We start from the raw sequence: 24,364 nt of genomic DNA on the forward strand, positions 1-24,364 counted from the left end.
AAACAGGTCATGCAAGTTCTGTCACTGACAATTTGTGTGACTAATATAGAAAACAATTTTGTTTTAAAATTTATTATACTCAGAGCCTATTTTTTGTTGTTTGGAGTTTATTTTTATGTATTTTTTATGGTGCCTTCACATTGATTACATAAACCTAGATTACAGTCCTAATATATTTTAAGATCTGTTTTGTTCTGATGAAGAGAAAGAGAGGAAAGGTTGGAGAGATAGAAGGGGCAGATGAGAAAAAATGAAATGGGTCTAAATATGGAAAAACAAGTTTTCATAACACACATAAGGGCAAATATATTTCCTAACTGGGGAAAAAAATTGTTCAGGAGTAATATCATCTTTATGATGATAGAAGTGATATTGCAACCATCGTGATATAAATTTTCTACCACTGATATATTTCAATATTTTATTACTATTATGGTAAATATGCAAATATAACAAAGGAAATAATTTATAATCCACTCTATTGTAGCTAAGTACTAATTTAGGATTAAATGATTATAATATCGATGCTTTCTTACTTTTGGTGAAATTCGCTATTAGCTACATGTTTTAATGGTTGGTATGAATTCATTATGAGTGTGTTCCACCGTACTTTAATTTGACAAAAGCATTGTTAAAATGAACAGTTAGTATGGGAAAGAAGGAATGAAGCATTAAATATTTGTGTTCATATACCTGTTGCCAAATCATTAATTTTAGAAATGTATTTCATTATGAAAATTTTGAAATGTCAAGAATTTTGTGTAAATCCACCAAAAAAAGTTTTATCATGTGCATTTATAATCATTCTGTTACTTTTAAACAAGATATTGTATTGCTGTATGAAAGTAGTAGTCATGACAAATGCAGTCCAATCTAAAATAAATGGTTGTGTGTGAATAATCAGATATACCTGATTTTAGATAAACAGGTTTAATATTAACAGATTTTCACACACATACACACCAATCCCCTTTCTGATGTTAGTTTAAAGTGATAGTCAAATTGTGGAAACTGAAGTTTATGTCAGTATCATTTTTTGCCACTACATTGTACCTAGAATTGATATTTCACTAATCAGCTGACTTGGCACAATTCCCATACGATATATGGTTGATGATCAACTCTTCCTCTTCTGTTTGTAGTTATTTTTCCCGAAGTTTAAATATTCTGTTAATTGTCTACTTTTTAGCACAGTTTACATAAATGGCTCCTTTTGGCTTATAAAATTATGGGGAATACTATGGAAACTATATGCTGATTTTATTTCCTGACAATAACAGGAATTTAAACCAGATTTTGATATGAATAAATTCAACCGTTTCATGTGTCAGGAACAGAAAATCCTGCAGTTGTCAGAGGAGGTGAATCGTCTTAGAACTGTTGAGATGGATTCATTCCATAAAGAGCAACGACTTCAGCAGCTTGAGCAGCAGATTTTGGAGCTCCAGCAACGACTATCCCAGCAGCCTCCACTCATCATGGGCAGAAGTGATGTGGAGATTACGCACAAGCTTGTTCAACTTGATGATGAACTTACAGCCAAAAAGGCAGAGATAGCTGCTTTGAAAGAGCAGGTAATAATAAAGTCGATATCGGAATAACTGCAATAATTTATTCTGTTCCAAAACTATTTTCACTATGCTATGCCAGACTTTATGATGAAAATTCATGGTATGCTGTTTTACATGATCTCATAGCCATTATTATGCTGATTGATTTACCATACCAATTAACATGTACCCTTTCTTTACTGAATGATAATGTGAACTATTTATTGATTGAATGGTAAAGGATCAATCCTTTTGAGCACACATTGCGCTTGATTAAGGTTGTGGATTAAGATATCCTGTCACAAGTGTCTTAAGCTTGGTTGCACTAATTGACTCTAAGATTTTTGTTAGGTTTTTGATAAAAGGTGTAAGTTTTTACAGATGATATAAACTGCATTACATAACGTTTGCACAGCAGTCTTTTTTTTTCCCCCTGCTATTCTCTATTATTAGTCAGTGAGCAATATGTGTATATTTTTTATGTAATTGATCGAAAAGTTTTAAATATGTTTGTACCTTTGATCAAACGCTTTTGTAAATTATCCATCAAGTTACATGTACTAAAAGTATGGAAAGATTAAAATATTTTAATTTAGGGAATAAAATTCATGTAGTTTAGTATCTGAGTATGTTAAATGTAGTTTTAGTTTGCTAATTTGAGTTTGGCTGCTGACACATCAACAGAGGTATTGTAATTGATCTTTGCAACAGTAAATCCATCTGTAATGTCCTGAAGTCCTCAAACATGAGGCTGTTACATTCATTCTTGCACACTCTGTAAATTGTTAAAATGTAACTAATGTACTTATATCCCAACATCAAGGTGTGGATGCCAAATAGCAGTCACCATTCAGTTAATCAATCAGTCATTCTGTCCATCTGTTGCTTGTAATCAACTTAGTTTTGAACCTTTACACATTAGTCAATTCAATTTGGTAGTTGAATTGCATGTTACTTACAGGTGTGCCACATACAGGTTTCATCTTTTCAGATACAATTTGGGTGGAGTTATTGCCCCTTTCTAATTAATCTTACATCTCCACAGTTATAGATCCTTTGTAACTAGCAGAACTCATTGTGGCTCATGAATCATTCAACCTGTTCTGATGCAATTTGGTGTGTACATCATCTAACAGATGAAAATGTGCCATTATGGGCTTTGTCTCATCAACCCAGTTTTTGAAAGAGAAATGACCCTTGACTATGAATACCAACTTAATTTTTGACGGAGTTATGGTAGTTGACTTTGAACATAACTTTCACCTGGGGTATTGCTTGTAAGCAGTATAGCTCTGCAAGAACTAAACATAATTGGATGCCATTTGGGAGGTGAATTTCATATAATATATGATACCTGTCTTTTCAGATCTGATTATGATGACGTTATTGCCTTTTTCCCATCAGTATTACATATCTCCAGTAGGTCATTATAAGCAGCATTCACAGGAAACATTTAACATATTCTTATGCAGATTGTTGTGTACATTGCCTCATAGCACAAGATGTACCTTGTATGGGTTTTGCCTCATCAACTCAGTTTTGCATAGAGTTATGGGTCCTGACAGTTAGCTTGATCTCTTCACATAGGATGCTGCTTGTAAGCAGCATTGCTATGGAACCCTTAAATATAATTGGATGCTGTTTGATAAGTGAATTGCCTTTAACATGTAGATGTGCCCTTTTGAAGGTTTCATCTTTCTGATCCAACCTTGAATTATTGGCCTTTTCCTATCAATATACATCAGGTCCATGTAATCAGAATAGTGTGGAAACCATTCAGCATATTTTGATGCAGGCTTGATATGAACATTGTCTTATTGACATACATGTTTTATAGGTTAAGTCTTGTTAACAAAGCTATGACCTGATTTGCCTTTATTGCTGACTTGGTTTCTGCAAGATAACTTCACCAAACCATTTAGATTTCAACCAAATTCACTTCTGGTTTCAGATTCAGCATACCTTAAAGAATCTTGCAATATCAGCCCAAGTTATTCTGCTCTTTTTATTATGAATTACCAGCATTCTACATCATTATTGAAGGGTTATGGCCCCTGCATATTCTCCAAACTTTTGTTTTTCAACAGAACTTAATCTGTTTAGGCTTTCCCCAACAAGTTGTATTGAGCAGGGTCCTTTGTGATGCACCCGTCATTAAGAATTCTAGTTTTCCATGATGCTATTTCACAAATGTTGTTAAAAGTTCCAGCAGTAATTCATTGATTTTACTGCTGCAAATTGTGACAGTCAGCCAATGAGAAAGTTTGTTACATTTGCGGTTTTGATAGAATGTGCATTTCAAATCTTAGATTTTGTATTCGTTTTGAAAATTTTGCACATACAAGAGAAGAAAATATATGCTTGGTGATATATCTTTGCCATAAAATTTTGACATCCAGCACACATTACAGAAGCAAGAGGTTCCTGAAGAGAAAGACCAAACCGAAAAGGAAGATGTATTTGATATAAGTGAAGTTGAGGTATTAAAATATGCATGGTTGATCAAATTGGGTACTAAGACGAAATTTAACAATTACTGCATGGAATGGACAAAAAAAAGTATTATAATAAGCTTTTATCTAACAGGGTTGTGTTTAATTAAAAGTGTGTAAATGTTACACATTCTATTTAATTATTTTCATGTTATTATAAATAATATAAATGCTTCTAATTTTATAAGCGAAAAGTTATTAATACAGCATGAAATCATTGGGACTGGAAAAATCAAAATGTTTTGCAATTGTCTAGAAATTCCTTTTAAATAAAATTGAGTATAAATCAAACTTTTTCCATCAAATATATGTAAAACTCTAGGCAAGTAAAATAAAAATGCTTAACTTGTTTATGGTTACTTGACAAGATATTTTTCCAACCCTTGTGATACTTGCATGTAAAACACTAAATATCATACTTTGTTAATTCATATTGCATGATATTATTGTACATACATATCTGTAACACCGTACAGTATGGGTTAATTGCTAAACATTATTTTCATCTCACCAATATTAGTTACTTTGCTATATAATGTTATTAAATGAAAGCTGTTATTGCACTGTCAAAATGTGGTCAGTTACATAGATTTAATATGATCTCACTTTAGTCAGGACATACATAGTAGTTTCTAAAGCTGAAAGTATATTTCTTGGTCATTAAGATGGCATATACTAATTATATGTATTTTGTAATGTAAATATTGCCAGCTGTAGGTTTGTTAAGTCAAATATATAGGATTGGTGTTGTGTCTTACAGCATAGCAACACATATTAGGCTATATGCAGCCAAGGCATGTATGGTAAACTGCCTTGCTCAGGGACACACCACTGTAACTAATCTGGATGGTCTAATAGTGGGAATTAAAACATGTACCCTTTTGGTCACGAGTCCAATGCCTGGGCAACTGAGTCACTGCAGCTCTTTAAATTTAGTAGGTTACTGTATTGTGTCTTCAGATTTGCTGGGTCAGACATGTATTTTGGTTATATTTTGGTAGATTTAGTTTATATCATTGCCTTAATGGCATTTTCAATAGTCATAAAATCTGTAACAACATAATCACCAATGTAAGAAAGCGAATCTGAATAGATACCATACTATAGTTAGCCCACACTAACACAAAACATGTTGTTTTGGGTTTAATCCCATTTCTCAGTGCAAGACAAAACCACAGACTCAAACACAAGACACAAGTTAGTAAATATGAATAGATAGTATAGTTGGCTCCATGCTAACACAAGACATTAATAAGTAAACCTGTATAGATAGTTCAGTTGGTCCCATTCTAATGAAGACATAAGTAGACCCATATAGATAGTTGTCACCATGCTGATTCAAAATTCAGGATATATAGCATAGTTAGCTCCATTCTAACACAGGATGTAAGTAAATCCGAATACACATTATAAGTGGGCCCATGCTAACACATGATATAAGTAAATCTGAATACACATTATACTTAGCTCCATGCTAGTACATGATGTTAGTAAATCTGAATACACATTATAGTTGGCTACATTTTAACACATGATGTAAGTAAATCTGAATACACATTATAAGTGGCTCCATTCTAACACATGATGTAAGTAAATCTGAATACACATTATAGTTGGCTACATTTTAACACATGATGTAAGTAAATCTGAATACACATTATAGGTGGGTCCGTGCTAACACAGAATGTAAGTAAATATGAATACACATTATAAGTGGGTCCATGCTAACACATGATATAAGTAAATCTGAATACACATTATAAGTGGATCCATGCTAACACATGATATAAGTAAATCTGAATACAGATTATAGTTGGCTCCATTTTAACACAGGATGTAAGTAAATCTGAATACACATAAGTGGGCCCATGCTAACACATGATATAAGTAAATCTGAATACACATTATACTTAGCTCCATGCTAACACATGATGTAAGTAAATCTGAATACACGTTATAGTTGGCTCCATTCTAACACAGGATGTAAGTAAATCAGAATACACATTATAGTTGGCTACATTTTAACACATGATGTAAGTAAATATGAATACACATTATAAGTGGGTCCATGCTAGCACAGAATGTAAGTAAATATGAATACACATTATAGGTGGGTCCATTCTAACACAGAATGTAGGTAAATCTGAATACATGTTTGTTATATTTGGCTCCACACTAACACAAGATGAAAGTAAATCTGAAATCACATTATAGGTGGCTCCATTCTAACACAGAATGTAGGTAAATCTGAATACATGTTTGTTATATTTGGCTCCACACTAACACGAGATGAAAGTAAATCTGAAATCACATTATAGGTGGCTCTATTCTAACACAGAATGTAGGTAAATCTGAATACATGTTTGTTATATTTGGCTTCACACTAACACAAGATGAAAGTAAATCTGAATACATATTAGAAGTGGCTCCATGCTAACACAGAATGTAAGTAAATATAAATACACATTATAGCTGGATCCATTGTAACACAGGATGTAAGTAAATCTAAATACACATTATAGGTGGCTTCATTCTAACACAGAATATAAGTAAATATGAAATCACATTATATGTGGCTTCATTCTAACACAGAATATAAGTAAATATGAAATCACATTATATGTGGCTCCATTCTAACACAGAATGTAAGTAAATCTGAATACACATTATAGGTGGCTCCATTCTAACACAGAATGTAAGTAAATCTGAATACACATTATAGGTGGCTCCATTCTAACACAGAATGTAAGTAAATCTGAATACATGTTTGTTATATTTGGCTCCATGCTGACACAAGATGAAAGTAAATCTGAATCCACATTATAGTTGGCTCTATGCTAACACAGGATATAAGTAAATCTGAATACACATTATTAAATGGCTTCATGCTAACACAGTATGTAAGTAACTCTGAATACACATTATAGGTGGCTCCATGCTAACACAGGATATATGTAAATCTGAATACACACAGTTGGCTCCATTCTAACACAGGAAGTAAATCGGAATACACATTTTAGTTTGTTCCATGCTAACACAGGATGTAAGAAAATCGGAATACACATTATTGGTGGCTCCATTGCTAACACATGATATAAGTAAATCTGAATGCACTTTATAGTTGGATCCATCCCATAACAAGATACAAGTAAATGTAAATACATTGACCTAAGAGAAGATGTGACTCCATGTGAACACAATATTTAAGTAAATTTGAATACATAATATAGCTGACAGCATGCTAATATAATCTGGAAAACTTTGTCCAAAAATGCCAAAAATGTAATATCCCTTGAATTAGTTTTTTGAGCATTGTTCAAACATGTATTGAAGTTAAGGCTTGGAACAGGCTATTGCAGGCAAATTTTGCCAACCATGACCAGTTTTGTTTTTAATCTTGTGAATTAAGGGATTTCATTGTACATAATACACCCAGCATATAAAATGCTTGGCATCTTATAAAACATTTTTATACATTAAACAGAACTTTTGTTCATAAATAAAATTCTGCTCAATTTGGTAAAGCTTTAGCATGAGCCATATTCAGTTTCTGAGTAAAAACTAGCATGGGCCATACTATTAGAGACACCCTTTTGGTACAGTCCTTGCTTTTTAGGTAGAAGCTATATCATGGGCCATACTATTAGAGGCAACCTTTTGGTACAGTCCTTGCTTTTTAGGTGGAAGCTATATCATGGGCCATACTATTAGAGGCACCCTTTTGGTACAGTCCTCGCTTTTTAGGCAGAATCTATATCATGAGCCATACTATTAGAGACACCCTTTTGGTACAGTCCTCAGTTTTTAGGTAGAAGCTATATCATGGGCCATACTGTTAGAACACCTTTTGGGTACAGTTTTCAGCTTTTGGTCATGAGCTGTTGGTGAGATGAAAATGAATTATTTTGCATTTAACTATCACTGCATATCATGTGACAAGCACAGAATTAACTTTAACAAAGTTCTAGAGATATCTTCTTAATTATAGCATCAGGAGCAACGTCATATGTTTACTAATTTGGCTGGTTGCTGCAAAAAGTTTCTAAAACACTGCATAACTTTAATGGATTTCCCTTTTCTAAATGTACTGAGAATTCACTGTTTCTGTGAATTACCAACTTTTGTAGATCCCTGATTGCTTACAAATCATGAATTTATGACACAACAAAACATTATCCTCATTTTGAAAATATTAGAACACCCTTCCTGATTTTTAAATACCATTATAACTGCATCATTTTTGGAAACATGGCAAAGTTTGATATGATAAAAAATAAATGAATTCAGAATGTCTTAGGTTCATGGATGCAATCTGTGTCTTTATGGTTCCTTCTGTTGTTAAATGATTTTTATGAACTTTATGCTCTTTTTAAAAAATAATCTCCGTGAAGTTTATACTTTAATCAATTCCAGCTAGCAAACACTTGCTTTCTGGTTACTGGATAAATACACATAATTTCTTATCCTATATAGTTTGTGAGTGATCCAAGGACTTTTCGTGGGCATGAAGGAAACTCGGCCTTACTGGTAATGTGAATGGTTGTTGTCCCTGACAAGTCTTTTCTCTTGCTTTGGTTTAGGTTTAAATACACCTCCATTAAAAAGATCTTTTGAATGCTGTGGAATTTAAAGAATTTTTGTTATTTTATTCTGTTAGGAGTTATTAAACTTCTATACTTGCTCATAAGTCAGGTCAAACTGCTACCATTATAAACCCTGATCTACAATCCCATAATGCACTGGCCAGTCAGGATCAGTGTTTGTTCTACTAATTACTCCTGATGAGCTGCATAGACCCAGATCAGCTGGTGCATTATTTGACAGTAGTACAACCCTTGTCTAGCTTTTGACCAGTCATTCTAGAGTTCTGACGTGGTATTGAAACATAACATTGGAGTTCATATTGAACTTTACAGGTAAAGGACGTTATTTAAATTTATTGGATAATCATTAGGAAGCCCATTATTTTTAAGGCTTTTCATGCACTATATAATATGTTTTACACTATATACTCACTTATAAGTTGCATACAACTGCAAACTGCACAGACCCAGATCTGCTGTTGCATAATGCGCTGGCTGATGTGGGTCTGTGCAGTTTGTTGGGAGTAATCAGTAGAACAAACAACACAGATCCTAATCTGCAGCTGCATTATGCTATGGCAGATAAGAGTCGTTGTTGTTTGCAGTTTGATTCAACTTAAAAGCAAGTTTATATGTCAAGTCATTTGAATATTTCTCTGAATAAGAGAGTAACAAACATATAATGTAGCACATACCAATCAGTATTTCTAAGAATGTTATTTTAGCTGATGAAAATTTTTGAACTTTTTGTATGAATTACATATATTACCAGTAAATTTATAAAACTGAACTCATTTTGACTATTAATTTAATTTTATTGCTCATCCGCATTATAATGTCCTTAATTATTGTGTGATTAGGATATAACATTATGCTATGGACCCATTAACCCAAATATTTTTTATTAAAGTTTAGAAATTTTGACATGCATTTGATGAAACATTTATGTGAAAACCATGTACTTGAATTGGCTTATCAAGATTATGACTTTTGGTTTGAGAAAACAACATGAAGCATAGGATAGAATTATATCTTTATTTCATTTTTAAATCATTATTTTTGACAAAATCAGATGCACAGATTCCATGAAGGGAAAAAATTTAAATTACATAAACAAAAACGATATTTGACAGGCATTTTGTTTATCATACACACACATGCACACATTCATAAAAGTTTCAGTCACTATATCTTAAAGCTCTCTACATAATGCAGTCAGCCATTACGGATCCATACTACTGCATTATAATGGATCCATACTACCGCATTATAATGGATCCATACTACTGAATTATGATGGATCCATACCACTGGGTTATAATGGATCCATACTACTGCATTATAATGGATCCATACTACTGCATTATAATGGATCCTAACTACTGCATTATAATGGATCCATACTACTGCATAATAATGGATCCATACTACTGCATTATAATGGATCCATACTACTGAATTATAATGGATCCATACTACTGGATTATAATGGATCCATACTACTGCATTATAATGGATCCATACTACTGAATTATAATGGATCCATACTACTGGATTATAATGGATCCATACTACTGGATTATAATGGATCCATACTACTGCATTATAATGGATCCATACTACTGCATTACAATGGATCCTAACTACTGCATTATAATGGATCCATACTACTGCATTATAATGGATCCATACTACTGCATTATAATGGATCCATACTACTGAATTATAATGGATCCATACTACTGGATTATAATGGATCCATACTACTGCATTATAATGAGAGAGAGGTTTTATTCATCATTTCCTTTGCTGTTCAGATATCTCCAACCATCCACCACAGTAGCTGTCTGAATGACCCCATTACAATTAGTGGCCGCATTTATCTTGATTTAATATCCTTTCTTCATTTTTCATTTCTGTGACAGCATGTTCTTCATTGTTCATAGCTGTGACAGTATGTTGAAATAATTTTTGGAAGCAAAGAATATGCAGAGGGTTGATATCTCGCAACTTTACTTAATTATAACACAAGCATCACCTTAGTTTCCAATGATATGTCGAAAACAAACATTTTTATCCCTTCCTAAGCATATAGAGGACTCCATGACTCAAATGGTAAAAGTGAGAATATGATGAAGAATTTCCTGATTTATTTTGTGTGTGTGTGTGTGCGTGTGCTTGTGCTTGTGTGTGTGTGTGTGTGTGTGTGTGTGTGTGTCTGTGTGTGTGTGTGGACAGTGTCCAGGATTTTAAAAAAATGACTTCCTGAAGACTGTTCCTGAAATTTGCATGTGTTCTTCACTACATGAGATGTATAAACTAATGCTTTATGCTTTCAGAAGTTGTATTCATCATTTTACCATTATTATCATCCTTTGTATTCACCTAGTAGCATATCATGACATTTGATCATTTGAAGAGGTTATTTACTCAGATGTTATCCTTATAACTTCTGCAGCTTCAACTTCATTGGTAAATACAATTAGGAAATTATAGTGCATTTTGCATTTGGAGAGATTAATTTATTGAAGGTGTAATATGTTTTATTTCCTGACTTTCTTAGCATGATTTCAGATAATTTAGAAACTGAGATTTTATATAACACTGGATTGTGGTTATAATCTGACTAGAAACTTAAGACTTTGCAGAACCCATATGTTAAGGTTACAGATTGTCTGGCAAGTCATGTGACACTTGTTGTTATGCACGTTGACTAGTTAAATCAACAAAATATAAATTTTGCAGATTGGATTAAACAGGTGATCATAATGGAGAAGCTGGTACCATAATCATGACTATCAGCAACTCAGTGCCAAATTGTTTGGCCCTTTTTATTTCAGACTGTTGAAGCAGAAGGGGACCTTGATGATTCTGAAAAAGTCACTGTTGAAATTGAGACTGAGGTGAACCAGTCTGGCTTTTTTTAGCCCATACATAAACCTCACAGTAATTTTATTTTTATTTTACAACCAGTGACCCATTAGTGCACATTTTTGTTTTGATTAAATTTACACTTTACTTAAGTTTCTGTACATTCTTCAAATATATTTCACATTTTCAAATCTTGATTGCACATATTACTCACATCAGTTTCCACTGTTTCTATTTTTGTGTTTCATATGTTATCCCTTGCATTGTGCATATCAATAGAAATTGTGAATTCTCACTGCGATTGACTTTTGTACATTACGGTATTTGTTTTAGATCTGTTTATATTAATTACAATATTTTGGGGGTAAAATGTCATACATAAACATCATGAAATTGATACATCATGAAATTTATATTATACCCTTTGTTCCAGACATTTTTAACAGTTTAAAAAATATATATATATTCACTGATAAGAAACCTTCCATGACTTTGCAGTTGCTAAGAAATACCATCAATTAAAGTGTCTTTCTTCCAGTTTTGTTTACATTGAATTATCAGTCAAATGGTTGATCTTGTTTCTTGGTTATTAAAAGGCAATTCTGATATGTTTTAGTTATTACAGTTCCATATGGTATCTGAAATAAAATTTGAATGAAAACTTCTTTGCACGTATTCATGGATCCAATATATCATAGCTGTGTAAACATTTTTCTGTTGGCCAAACAGACTTGAAAACAATTAACCTTCATTAATTATAACCTAAGCTCCATCTAACACGTTTTTGCTTAAATGTTACAGCAATAATGTTTTTATTTGTAATTTGATAGAAACGTGCCTATGTCAAAGTTTGCTCACAACTGCCACCATCAGTTCACAAAAAGGTCTGATTTTAAGAGAATTTATATAGATGATCCGATAACAGTTTTGTAGTTTGATATGTTCATAAAAGACTAAGTCTGTAATCATGCCCAGTAGCTATATGATTTTTGAATTACCCAAAACTCATTTTCATGACTATCCACATGGCTATATTTTCTGTAAATCAGCTATTTATAGTGGTCCATTTTCATATCAAAGAAAAATGTTTCAGTCTGTGACAAATCACCAAGTTCTTTTTCATAATATGATGTAGTAATGGAAATACTTAATTCACAATGTGTATACATTGCTATAGAAGAAAAGTTGTTTGTTCATTGTAATATTTCAAAAATAAATCTTTATTCTATAAACAGGGCCCCACTAATTAGAAATCATCAGTGAACACAAAAAGCACAAGATTCTCAAGCATTTAAATCCTTGTCTAGTGTATTCTTTGTTATGATAATGTCCTCACATGTGATCTTATCAGGAATAATGTAATTCAATAGTAATGGACACTTTCTGTTAATTTATTCCACTTTGCAGAGATTGTTGGATGTGGTTTAATGACATTTAAAAAATTGGCAAATTTGTTTTCTTATCAGAGGCATAAGTTTTCATTCTATGCAAGTGAGACCTTTTCAAGAAGTTGGTCATTGTTGTCCTATGCTAGTGTTATGACTGGTCTTGAACTAAGTAACAGAAAAGAGCAAAGACCAACAAGTATTGTAAAATTCAACAAATAATTTATTTTCCTTGAACACAAAGTGAAAATTTAAAAGAACATACATTATTGTGAGTTAAATCCCAAATAGTTCTAAAAGTTCTATCACAGATCAAGACATATAGGGTATTCCATATGAATTCTAGTCGTGTTTCAAATGAATTCCGATATTGAATGTGCTTATGTGCCAGTAGTCTTGAATAGTGTTAATGTGTTAACAGTTTTGATGGATCACAATGTTATAACCAAAATGTCCTTAATAATTCTAAGATGATAATTTAACCCCTGAGTCAGAAAGCTTTTTGTAATTCCAACGAATAATTTAAATAAATTAAATCCTCTCAACTGAACACAACATGATTGCACTATGACTTTTGCTAAGGTATGGAATGAGTAAATTAGATGTAAATAACTTTATATGCCTCTCCACCTGACCTATGTCACAATAATCATTATCCAGCAATGCTGTCATCTTAATGGTTGTTGTTGTTGTTGTGGGGTTTAATGCCATTTTGCAGCACATGATAGGCTATACATGGCGACCAATATTAATGGTGGAGGAAGAACCTGAGAAAATCCCGGAAAGAACCACCGACCCACGAGAAGCTACTGGCAAGCTTTCTCACATACCCACATTGGCTGAATCTTAGACTTGAACTGCCGCAGACAGAGGTGAGATGGCAGTGATCCATAATGAAGAGCGCTTTAGACCACTCGGCCACTCAGGGCCCCTGTCATCTTAATGGAATTTTCCATCAAAATCTAAACCAAATAGGTTTCTGGAGTCTTCTAGTTCAAAAAGTCACAAACATTTGCTTCCAAATAATAATGATCTTAATATATAACCTACAATCATAGACAAATATTAGTAAATGTACACTTTTTACCCACTTATAAATAATTATAAGTAAGAAAATTAATTTTAATTTTTAGTTGATTTTTAAAGTACAAAAATTTGAAAACTTTTAATAAGGAAAGGTTTACTTATAGAAAAATCTAAAATTTAAAAAAATAATTGTGTGCATTGGTTGATTATGAAAAGTTCCAGATGATACATTAACTTGAATTGAATTCCACATTGATTTACTTGATTGTAGAATGGATTTACTTGATTATAGAATGGATTTAACAAATAAGAGTTAGAATCCATAGTAGTCATGACTCTAGACTGTACATAACCAGATTTTCATTTGCATAATGTGTTAGCAGATCTGGATCTATGTAGTTTGTCATGAGTATTCAGTTGAACAAAACCATATAGACCCATATCTGCCAAAACATTATGTGATGAGGGATCAGAGTATATGTGTCTGCAGTTGGACACAACTTATAAGCAAGTACATACGGTACATGTAGTAAAGATGCATTATCTGACCACACTGTGATGATGAGCATCAGGGTCAAGTTGACAAGTCAGTCACTAGTATTGAGGTATATGTTATTGCATGCATAGAGAAAATTAGTCATGTCTTAAAAAAGGTACACATCATGTCACTAGCATAGTAAATGCCCCATGGTGAATAGTACTCTATGCAACATCTATAGCATGTGATATGGCTAGAAAAGTGTCAAAAAAGAAGTTCCTTTTGTCTTTGCTTTTTTCTTCCCTCTTTTAACACAAACTGTATTGATTAGTCTTATCCTGAAAAGGCAATAATATTATTACCATGTTGTCAAATGACTTTTCTCGGCTAGGTTGTGCAGTCTCCAATGTCAGGACCGACTTCTAGTCATGTACCATTTTTGAAACAGTAGGTCTCGCAATCAACATTTTGCTTGGGTTTATGAGAAGTTGACTTTTTTCCTAAATGCTCTTTTTTATATATTTATAAGCAGACTGTGTTTGCAAATCATGTTGAATTTGACAGTAGCGCCTGATTAAATGAGGATTGTTGCATCTGTAGGGTCATATCTAACTACAGCTACCATAAAACTATTTTATAGTTCTGATCAGGACATAAGACAGTGACCATAAGCCTTGAATTGTATTGTGGTGGACTAATATGCATCATTAAGCTACCCAGTGTGAATGTGTTATTATAATTGTTTACAATTTTACAATACATATTATATATATATATATATATATATATATATATATATATATATATATATATATATTCACTTGTAAGATTAGTTCTACTGCACAGACCCAGATGTGCCATTGCATAATGGACCAGCAGATCTGGGTCTGTTTAGCTAGCTTGTTTGGAATAATCAGTAGAACAAACAGCATAGACCCTGATCTGCAGGCACATTTTGCTTTAGCAGATTAGGATTTTTGTTGTTTGCAGCTTGAGTTGACTGTGTATTAAAAGGCTTCACTCTCTTTTTTCAGTTGCCAATAGAGTGTTTACTCTAGACAAATTAGGAGTCAGTTTTTATCCAAAATTTATTACAAGAATGTAGTTTGCAGTCAAGTACACTCAGTTTTATTGTGAACTTTTATTCTAGTCATCACTGCATTATACATTATATTTTTCATATTGCTTTTATTCCAGCAGCATTGCTTTGAAAGATTGTGAATAATTGTTGGTCGTTTCTCTTCCTTTTCCTGTACAACTTTTTTATTATGAAGAACTCTTATTTCAGACTAGAAAAGTTAGCTATTGGCAGTTTTACTCTAGCAAAAATATCACGTCAGTAAAACATAATTTTCATGGTAAGACCTTCATGAAAGTCATTAAAACATGAAATACAAGTGGTATTTAAGTTCTAAATCACTGAGTGATACTCGTTAGCTATTTTAAAATTGTGATAATAAAGATTCAATCAAGTTCATAAAGACAACAAATACATTACTGATAACATTGCTATTCAAATACACCTTCACAAACATTTTGAGACAAAATAAATAAAAAATTAAGTAAGATTTTGCCCTGCATTATTGAGAACAATATCACACCATAATGGAGTCAGTTTTATCTTAAGAATATTACTCTCCCCTGTTATAACATGATTCCTGATATGATGCAGTACTGGCATGAATCGCTAGACCAAAATTATTACAATATGGATTGAAAGAAACAACAAGAAACTTAGTGTTGTATCTTTAATATAACATTGTTCTCACTGTATACCACAGTTCAGTTTATAATGTTGTTCTCACTAGAACACAATTCCATACATAACATGATTTTCGGTTATAGACCCCAACTGCAATGTTTTAATGAAGGCTTAATTTCTGTTTCGGTTTGTAATGTTATGCCAAATAGTTGATATCATTTTGCTTTTTCATTGGAATAAATGTTTAAACAAATGTTTACATACATAAGGACATTTCGGATTTTAGTGCAAAGAAATATTTAGCTTTCACGTGAATCAAGAATATCTTCACATTTTCAGCCGTTAAAATTGTTTGCAGTTGTAGTTGTACAGAATATACACTCTCCTCAAAATTTGACAATTTCTTCACATTAACTGAATTGTGAACAGGGCATTATATGGCATTAGTGCTGTGTGCAAAAACTACAAAAACTTTCTGCAGCATGCTCCAGCTCAACTAAATACCAGTGTTGTTCAACTGTAATCTTTTTAACAGGTTACCATTTTCTATTCTCAAAGTAAAAACATGAATGCTGAGTTTGGTGCTACTAAAATAGCATTTGATAGTCAGGATTTTACAATGAAAATCAAATGCCATTTTTGCAGTTATTCATCTAATACCTGTTCCATATATATTGTTGGATTCAAACCACAAACCAGTTTTGAGCTTTATAATAAGTGAATGAAAGTCATTAAACCAGTCTGTGACAGCAGAAGGGATGGCTGATGATCCATGCAAACATTACAGAGAGTGTGAAATGCAGATTTAGTGATACCAAACTTAGCATCTACTCATTTTTGCACTTTGTTATATTATATATTACTCAAAATATGAACAACACTACTGTGGAAAAATTATAGTATTAACTAATCTTGGAAAAATTATACTGTAGTATTAACTAATCTTTGATGTTCCTTTTCACTAGCCATCTGTGACTTTAATGACAAGTCACAGGATTTGGAACATTTTTCCATGTACTTGTCCCTGCTCCTGGGACAAGTGAATTGCAACAGTCACTCATCCTCATCCCTGTCATTCACTTACTTGACATGTACACTTCACAACACTACATAACTTTTTACAAAAAAGCAGTTTTCCAGCTCAAAATTGATACTATAGTAGAACCTCTCTTGAAAGACCACACTTTCTGCAAAAAATAATGGTCTCTAAAGACAGGTGGTTTCTTATTACAGGTCATAGCACTGCAATTAATAAATTTGTGCATTGAGAATCTGGTCTCCCAAAACAGGGGGTCTTTTATAGCAATGTTCTTTCAAGACAGAGTTTACTGTATAACGGGTAAGATTTATGAAAATATTATCTTGAGAGTGTAGACAGCAGGTTTGAAACCTTTCTAATACATGGCCCCTTAGATATATATTAAGAGACAAGGTTTGTAAGTCGGGAATTTGCATTTTCACATGTAGCCTGCAATTTTGTAATGATATTAGCATTTACAGTGATACTTACCAGTGCCGTCTGGGTGCCATTTTAATATTGACAAATGTTCCTTTCCAGCAAGCTGTCACATGTCTTTATGAGTTAGAGTAGTAAGAAATAAAGAGCCAGAGAAGCCAGAAGTTTGTGATTTTTCCTCTGGTCTGACATTGTTGTCCTCACATAATGTATGTCACCATTGTTTTCAAGACTGTGCAGCCAGATTGATACATTGTCAAAGCACAGCAAAGATGCCAGATGACATACCTATAAGTAATTAATTTTCACAAGAAAAATGTCACTAACTTACATTTGAAAGGATAATTCCAAGCATCTTGGCAGTTTCCAGAAACATATTAACTAATCCATTTTTATCAAACCTCCATTTTTAGAGAGCCATTCAAGGGTGCCTATCAAAGGCAGTGTTTCACCTGGGTTGAGCTGTTATGGGGGACATTTTAGGTACCTCTATCTTCATATAGTGATCAAGGTATGGGGATTTCTTAATTTAGTATGAAACTGGCAGCCGTGGTTGTTATGACATGATATTGAGAAAGCTTGCCAGTAGCTTCCCATGGTAATTGATTTTTACCGGGGTTTTCTCATGTTCTTCCTTCACCAATCATAATTTGGCCACCTTGAATAACCTGTCATATGCTGAAAAATGGCATTAAACTCCCAAAACAAGAAACTAAACTATGCTACCGCCTGATTTAGTTATGACCAGTCAGCAGCCATCTCAATTTTGTGTACTTTATAAATATATTACAATGGTTTACACTGTGTCATGTTGATGGGAATTGGTGGAGACCCTCAAAATCCATTTTTTTAATTCAAGCAACATTTTTCTTGTGAGAAGTAATTACATTTTATCATACTTTATGAAATATATGCTGGCATCTTAGCTTTGGCATGACAATGTATCAGTAAATCTGCACAATCATGAAAATACCAATGACCTAAACCACCACTACCCCAAAACAAACCATGTGACATTCTTTGATTCTTAGCTTCTCACAGGTCTCATGGTGCAGCACTGCTAACACCAAATGTCTTTACTCCAAACATAATATTTTAATGATATTCATCCATTTTAGTATTAATTTTTGTATAGGATATCTCTTAGATGTCAATTCTTTGGATTAGAAAATACTAGAGAAATTCACCTACAAGCATGAAGATACCCTTTTTGTCCCGTGTTTATTCATTAGCTCATTTTTTAGACTTTTTGCAAAAAATAAACTGTAGGGGGCTTTATTCATTAAGAAAACACCTCCTGCACACACACTTTTCAGAAAATGTATTAGCTGGGCACCTGGCTTATCACAGAAGAAATACTGTACTTGCATCAATGCTTCTTCTAAATGGAATTATTTCTAACCAATTTTCAGTTGTCACATCTGCAAAGTGAAACACAGAATGACGGTGACCATCCCGTTAATTTACGCTTGGACTTGACTGAAAAGATGAAAGAGATAAATAATCTACGGAATGAGCTGGAACGAGTCAAAAAGGATAAAAATATCACTTCAGGACTTGTTACTCAAATGCAAAGAGACATGTCAAGTAAAGTAAGAGACCACTGTTGATAAGCAACCACATTTGCTAATATGAACACTGGCTAATCCTTGGAGCTGTTTCATGTGTTTTAGTCTCCCCTTACCCCATTAATCTCCCCTTACCCCCAACATCACCTTTTTTTGTTGTTGATATGTTTATAGGTTTAGCAGCTACCAGATTCTATACTCAGTGTCAGAATTTAGGAGTAAATAACAAACTTCTCAAATATTTCATTCAGAATTACATAAAAGTTTATCTCTTCTTTAGGTGTATGTGTGTGTTAGACTACAATATGTACTTTTGTGTTTTTCGATAAAGGTTATTTTGTTGCTTAACACAAATTATTATTACCTCATGAACATAGTTTTAGGAATATGATTAGTTACTAAAAAAGATATCATATCCTGTATTTCTGTTAAAATTATTCTAGCTAGGTGTAAGAACTTTTGCAAAATCATGTGACTTACTAGTGTAAGTCACATGACAGCTGGCAGTGCACAACTCGCTTAAAGAAAGGGACAGATAACGACTACTTAAACATTTAAAATGTAAATGTCAAATTTATTATGCAAAATATATAACACAGTTTAATTCTATATTGCTATAAGTTACTGTGTGGTTTTATTTATTTATCAGTGAAAATTATCTGCCAAAAGACAGCCAATATTTAGTTAAGCAATACTGATTCTTCTGTCATTTGGACCAGAGTTTTGGGCTTAAGGGAGGTTACTGCTGCAACTAGTGTGATATTTGCAAACAATCATCTGCATAATAATAAGAGACTTTTGACATGTTCTTCTTTCAACAAACAAGTTTACTTCAGATTTCTGTGCTATTTTTAAAACTATCCTTATCCAAATCAATAGTATGCATTGTCAGGTAATTCTTTGGATAAAAATAATGTGGACTCGATGATTTAAGTAATGTCTACCAAAATAACATGTAGTGAGAGTAAGTTGATGAATACAAGATATTCATTTCTCTGAATTATTTTTTGTGCATTTTAAATGGTTGTTTTAAATTAAACATTTTGCTTAAGAATAGCGTAGAATTGTGCAGACTTTATGGACATAACAAACTTCTTTCAATATATTTATTTCTTATTTGAACAGAACACAGTTTTTACATAAGAGATAACAAAAGCAGTAAATATATAGAGTACAATTTAACCCCAGTCTTAATTTTTTGGGCAGTTTTGCTGGGAATTATTTTCTTTCTTGCCAACTATTTTGGATATCAAAAGAAAAAAGTTATTTTGGGCATCCTAAAACATTGGGTAATTAAAATAAATTGAATGCCAGCATAATGTTTATCTACAGTGTTGTGTGCTAATTACATCAATTCTAAAGTAGATTATTCCAAATGCCTTAGATATGATCCAGGTTTGAACAGTTTTGATGGTCATTTGCAATAAGTGTTCAGACCAAAGTTATTCAGATATCTATTCTAATTTAAAAAATAGCAACAATTTTTTCATTTCAAGTAGATGGTTTACAGAGTTAGCCAGATCTCTAATACCAAAAACCCAGAAGCAGCTCCAGATGGTTTAATCTTCTGTAACAGCTAACCTGTGTTGCACGGCAGCTTAGAATGTAGAATGGTTCTCTTGCTTTACTACTCATATATAAAACCTCATATTTTCCTCATCTGCTTAAATATGTGCACAAAACCAAACACTGTTGAAGTAATGTAACTAATCCTTGTTTCTCTTTGTAGATTCCTTCCCTCTGGCTTTGTTATAGACTTCATATAATGATTGTTATTTAACCTGGTACATTCTGTCATTGTGTGTGTGTGTGTATATATATATATATATATATATATATATATATATATATATATATATATATATATACACACACACACTTTTTCTTCTATTTAATTTCACAATTATACAATAGAACAATTTGAAATGTCATGTCTGACAAAAGCATGGTAAAGCTACATACAACAACACATATCACCTTGAGCATTGTTCATAATTGCTTCATAATCTTAGCTGAATGCTTCTGCCAACAAATAAAATTAAGGTATAAATTGTCATGGCCAAGTGAACCCATATATACTGCTTTGCATAATGACATAGCATAAATGCAAATCTCCACTTCATATTGCTTGCATTGCTATAACAATAAATGTCATTGCAACATTGTTACAAGTTTAAGTAATGAAAAAAAAAGGAAAGTTAAAGTCAGTCAATCAAACAAACAAAATCGTGTCCAAGTTTTCTGAATTGCTCGTTTATAGTAACATCAGACAAACAAATAAGTGTGTTGGTGTAAATAACCACTGATTAAATACTTAAACATCGTTAAGATCACAGGAAAGACCCAGCTCATGTTTTCCCCTGACTTATTGCAGATCTAAATACAACAAGCATTTACGATCGTTGAATATGAGAACGGTGAACATTTTAATTTGAGATAATGAAATTTCAGCAGCAAGTTGTTCAGCCAAAAACCATGGCTGAAATTTAAAAAAAAACACACTGTTTAGCTTCTTAGCTTCTTTTATCAGAGGCATAATCAGATAAATTGAATCAAGTTTCCAATATCATATCAAAAACTTTTGGGACCTCTGATATATATATATATATATATATATATATATATATATATATATATATATATATATATATATATATATATATGGCTGTAACTATAATCTATTGTACCTACTGGGTAACTTTTTTTGTTAAATGACTTATTGTGAAAAAGGTTTTGATTGGTTGCCATTGGTTTGTTATTAACAGGTTCAGTTTTAGTTAGTACTATAAACCAACCATAACCAGGGTGATGTTTGATTAATAACACTGGTCAACAGTGAAATCATTACTGACTTGAAAAGGCCCTAATCTGTAGTATTTTGGTGTGCCGAACACGAATATAACCGTGAAAAATTTGTATTGGCTCTCGTTTTGAAGATATTCATATACCTCATTTTCTATGTTTCACTGTGTAAATTTCTCCAGTAGGACTGCAGCAACATCCGGAATAATGATGTAACATTGCATAATACCATCATGCTCACATCATCCACAGTTGATTGCATCATTTTCTGATGCAATGCAATACTAATGCCATGCGGCTGCTGAAGTAAGTTGACGTCAGCAGTGTACTATACATGTGTAGGCCTATTATACTAATGCCAGGCGGCTGCTGAAGCTGACGTAAGCAGTGTACTATATAAAGCCCAATCAGATAGGTTCAGCATTTAAAATATTTTAGACGTTGTGCGAGACAGTTCAAGCTACTGTTACATAAAACTTATTATTTTATCCATTTACGTACAATAAAGAACAGTAATGCCTCGAAAGTGTGTTAATACCGCGGACAATTTTTGCTATATTTGTGGGGAAGTGACATTTGCCAACCAGAAGAAAAGTATCAATTCTCAAGTGAAGAAGGCATATCATCTTTACTTCGGATGCGAGGTTGGTGACCAAGACAAGCCTTGGGCTCCGCATATATGCTGTGCTACATGTACAACACAGCTTTCACAGTGGTTGAATTGCAAAAGGTCATCAATGCCGTTTGCAGTCCCAATGGTGTGGAGAGAGCCAAGCAACCACCTAAATGACTGTTACTTCTGCTTGGTTCCTCCTCTTTCCGGCGGAATAACGAAGCGAAAGAAGTCGAGAATAGTCTACCCAAACATTCCGTCTGCATTGAGACCAGTTCCACATGGTGAGGGACTTCCTATTCCAGAACCTCCAGCAGAATATTCTCTTGATTCATCTGACGAAGACAAAGGTGAGTCGACCTGTTCTTCTCCTGGTCCATCAGCATGCAGTGATCCAGATTTTCACTGTGGTGCATCATCAACCCCACACAGAATAACACAGGAAGAACTAAATGACCTGATTCGTGATTTGGACTTATCAAAGAACAAGGCAGAATTGCTAGGATCAAGACTCCAACAATGGAATCTTCTAGAAGAAGATGTCACAATTACTGCATATCGAAAGCGCCACCAGCAATTGGAGCCTTTCTTCAGAAAGGAAAGTAATCTGATATTCTGTTCCGATATTGAGGGCCTCATGAATGCTTTAAAAATCACTCATGACCCACAAGAATGGAGACTATTTGTGGACTCTTCGAAACTGAGTCTCAAGGCTGTGCTTTTGCACAATGGAAACATTCTTCCATCTATTCCAGTAGCGTATGCTGTCCACATGAAAGAGACATACGATAACTTAAGGCAGCTACTGAATTCCATTGAGTATAACAAGTACAGCTGGCACCTCTGTGGTGATTTGAAGGTAGTTGCCCTTTTAATGGGACTGCAGCAAGGATATACAAAATACATGTGTTTCTTATGCGAGTGGGATAGCCGAGCAAGGGAAATGCACTACATGAGGAAGGAATGGACTCACAGGCAGAATGTAGCCATTGGAGAGAAGAATATCCAACACCCAGCTCTGGTTGAGGCTCAGAAAATCTTGCTACCACCCCTTCACATCAAACTAGGTTTGATGAAGAACTTCGTGAAAGCCATTGACCGGACTTTGCCAGCATTCCGATACCTGCATGAAAAATTCCCTCGACTCAGCGAAGCAAAGATTAAAGAGGGAGTTTTTGTGGGTCCTCAGATTCGAGAGCTTTTCAAAGATGACCGGTTCAACAACTTGCTGGAAGGTGACGCGAAACAAGCATGGAATGCTTTTCGCCTAGTTTCTACAAACTTCCTCGGAAATGTTAGGGCAGAAAACTATAAGGAACTAGTAGAAGACATGTTGATGAAGTATAAGAAACTTGGCTGCAATATGTCTCTAAAGATTCACTTCCTTCATTCCCATTTGGATTTCTTTCCTAGCAACTGTGGTATTGTTAGTGATGAACACGGCGAACGTTTTCATCAAGATATCGCAACAATGGAACAAAGATACCAGGGAAAATGGTCCACTACAATGCTGGCTGACTACTGCTGGACACTCCTCAGAGATGCTCCCGAACAGCTGTACAAGAGACAGGCGAAGAAATCTAAGATGTAGTCAATGACTTGATTTTTTATAGGTAGGCTATTACAGTTGACCTTTTACTATTGGAATGCATTTCGTTATGTAAACATTAATTTCTTGCAGATTACAAAAAAAATAGAGCCAATTTTGCAATTTGACTGTCATATTCGTGTTCAGCACATAAAAATTGATAAGAATTGACTAATTTTATTTCAGTAACATGACTTTTGTAAAAATTTGTTGTCCAGTGTAACTTGCAGTATAGTGGTCTCTCACTCTA

General features: G+C 33.4%; 1 protein-coding gene across 1 annotated transcript in view; it reads left to right on the forward strand.

The window, feature by feature from the left end:
- The window catches only part of LOC149781874 (forkhead-associated domain-containing protein 1-like), a 106,661-nt gene that overhangs the window by 27,072 nt on the left and 55,225 nt on the right, over positions 1-24,364 (forward strand). Inside the window, exons 5-6 of the mRNA XM_089936066.1 lie at positions 1,332-1,574; positions 18,956-19,135. Of these exons, the coding sequence (XP_089792192.1) occupies positions 1,332-1,574; positions 18,956-19,135 (423 nt within the window). The remainder of the gene's footprint in view (positions 1-1,331; positions 1,575-18,955; positions 19,136-24,364) is intronic.

The sequence above is a fragment of the Sinohyriopsis cumingii genome, chromosome 15 (assembly GCF_028554795.1).
Source record: "Sinohyriopsis cumingii isolate HCF-2022 chromosome 15, ASM2855479v2, whole genome shotgun sequence".
Lineage (NCBI taxonomy): Eukaryota > Metazoa > Mollusca > Bivalvia > Unionida > Unionidae > Sinohyriopsis > Sinohyriopsis cumingii.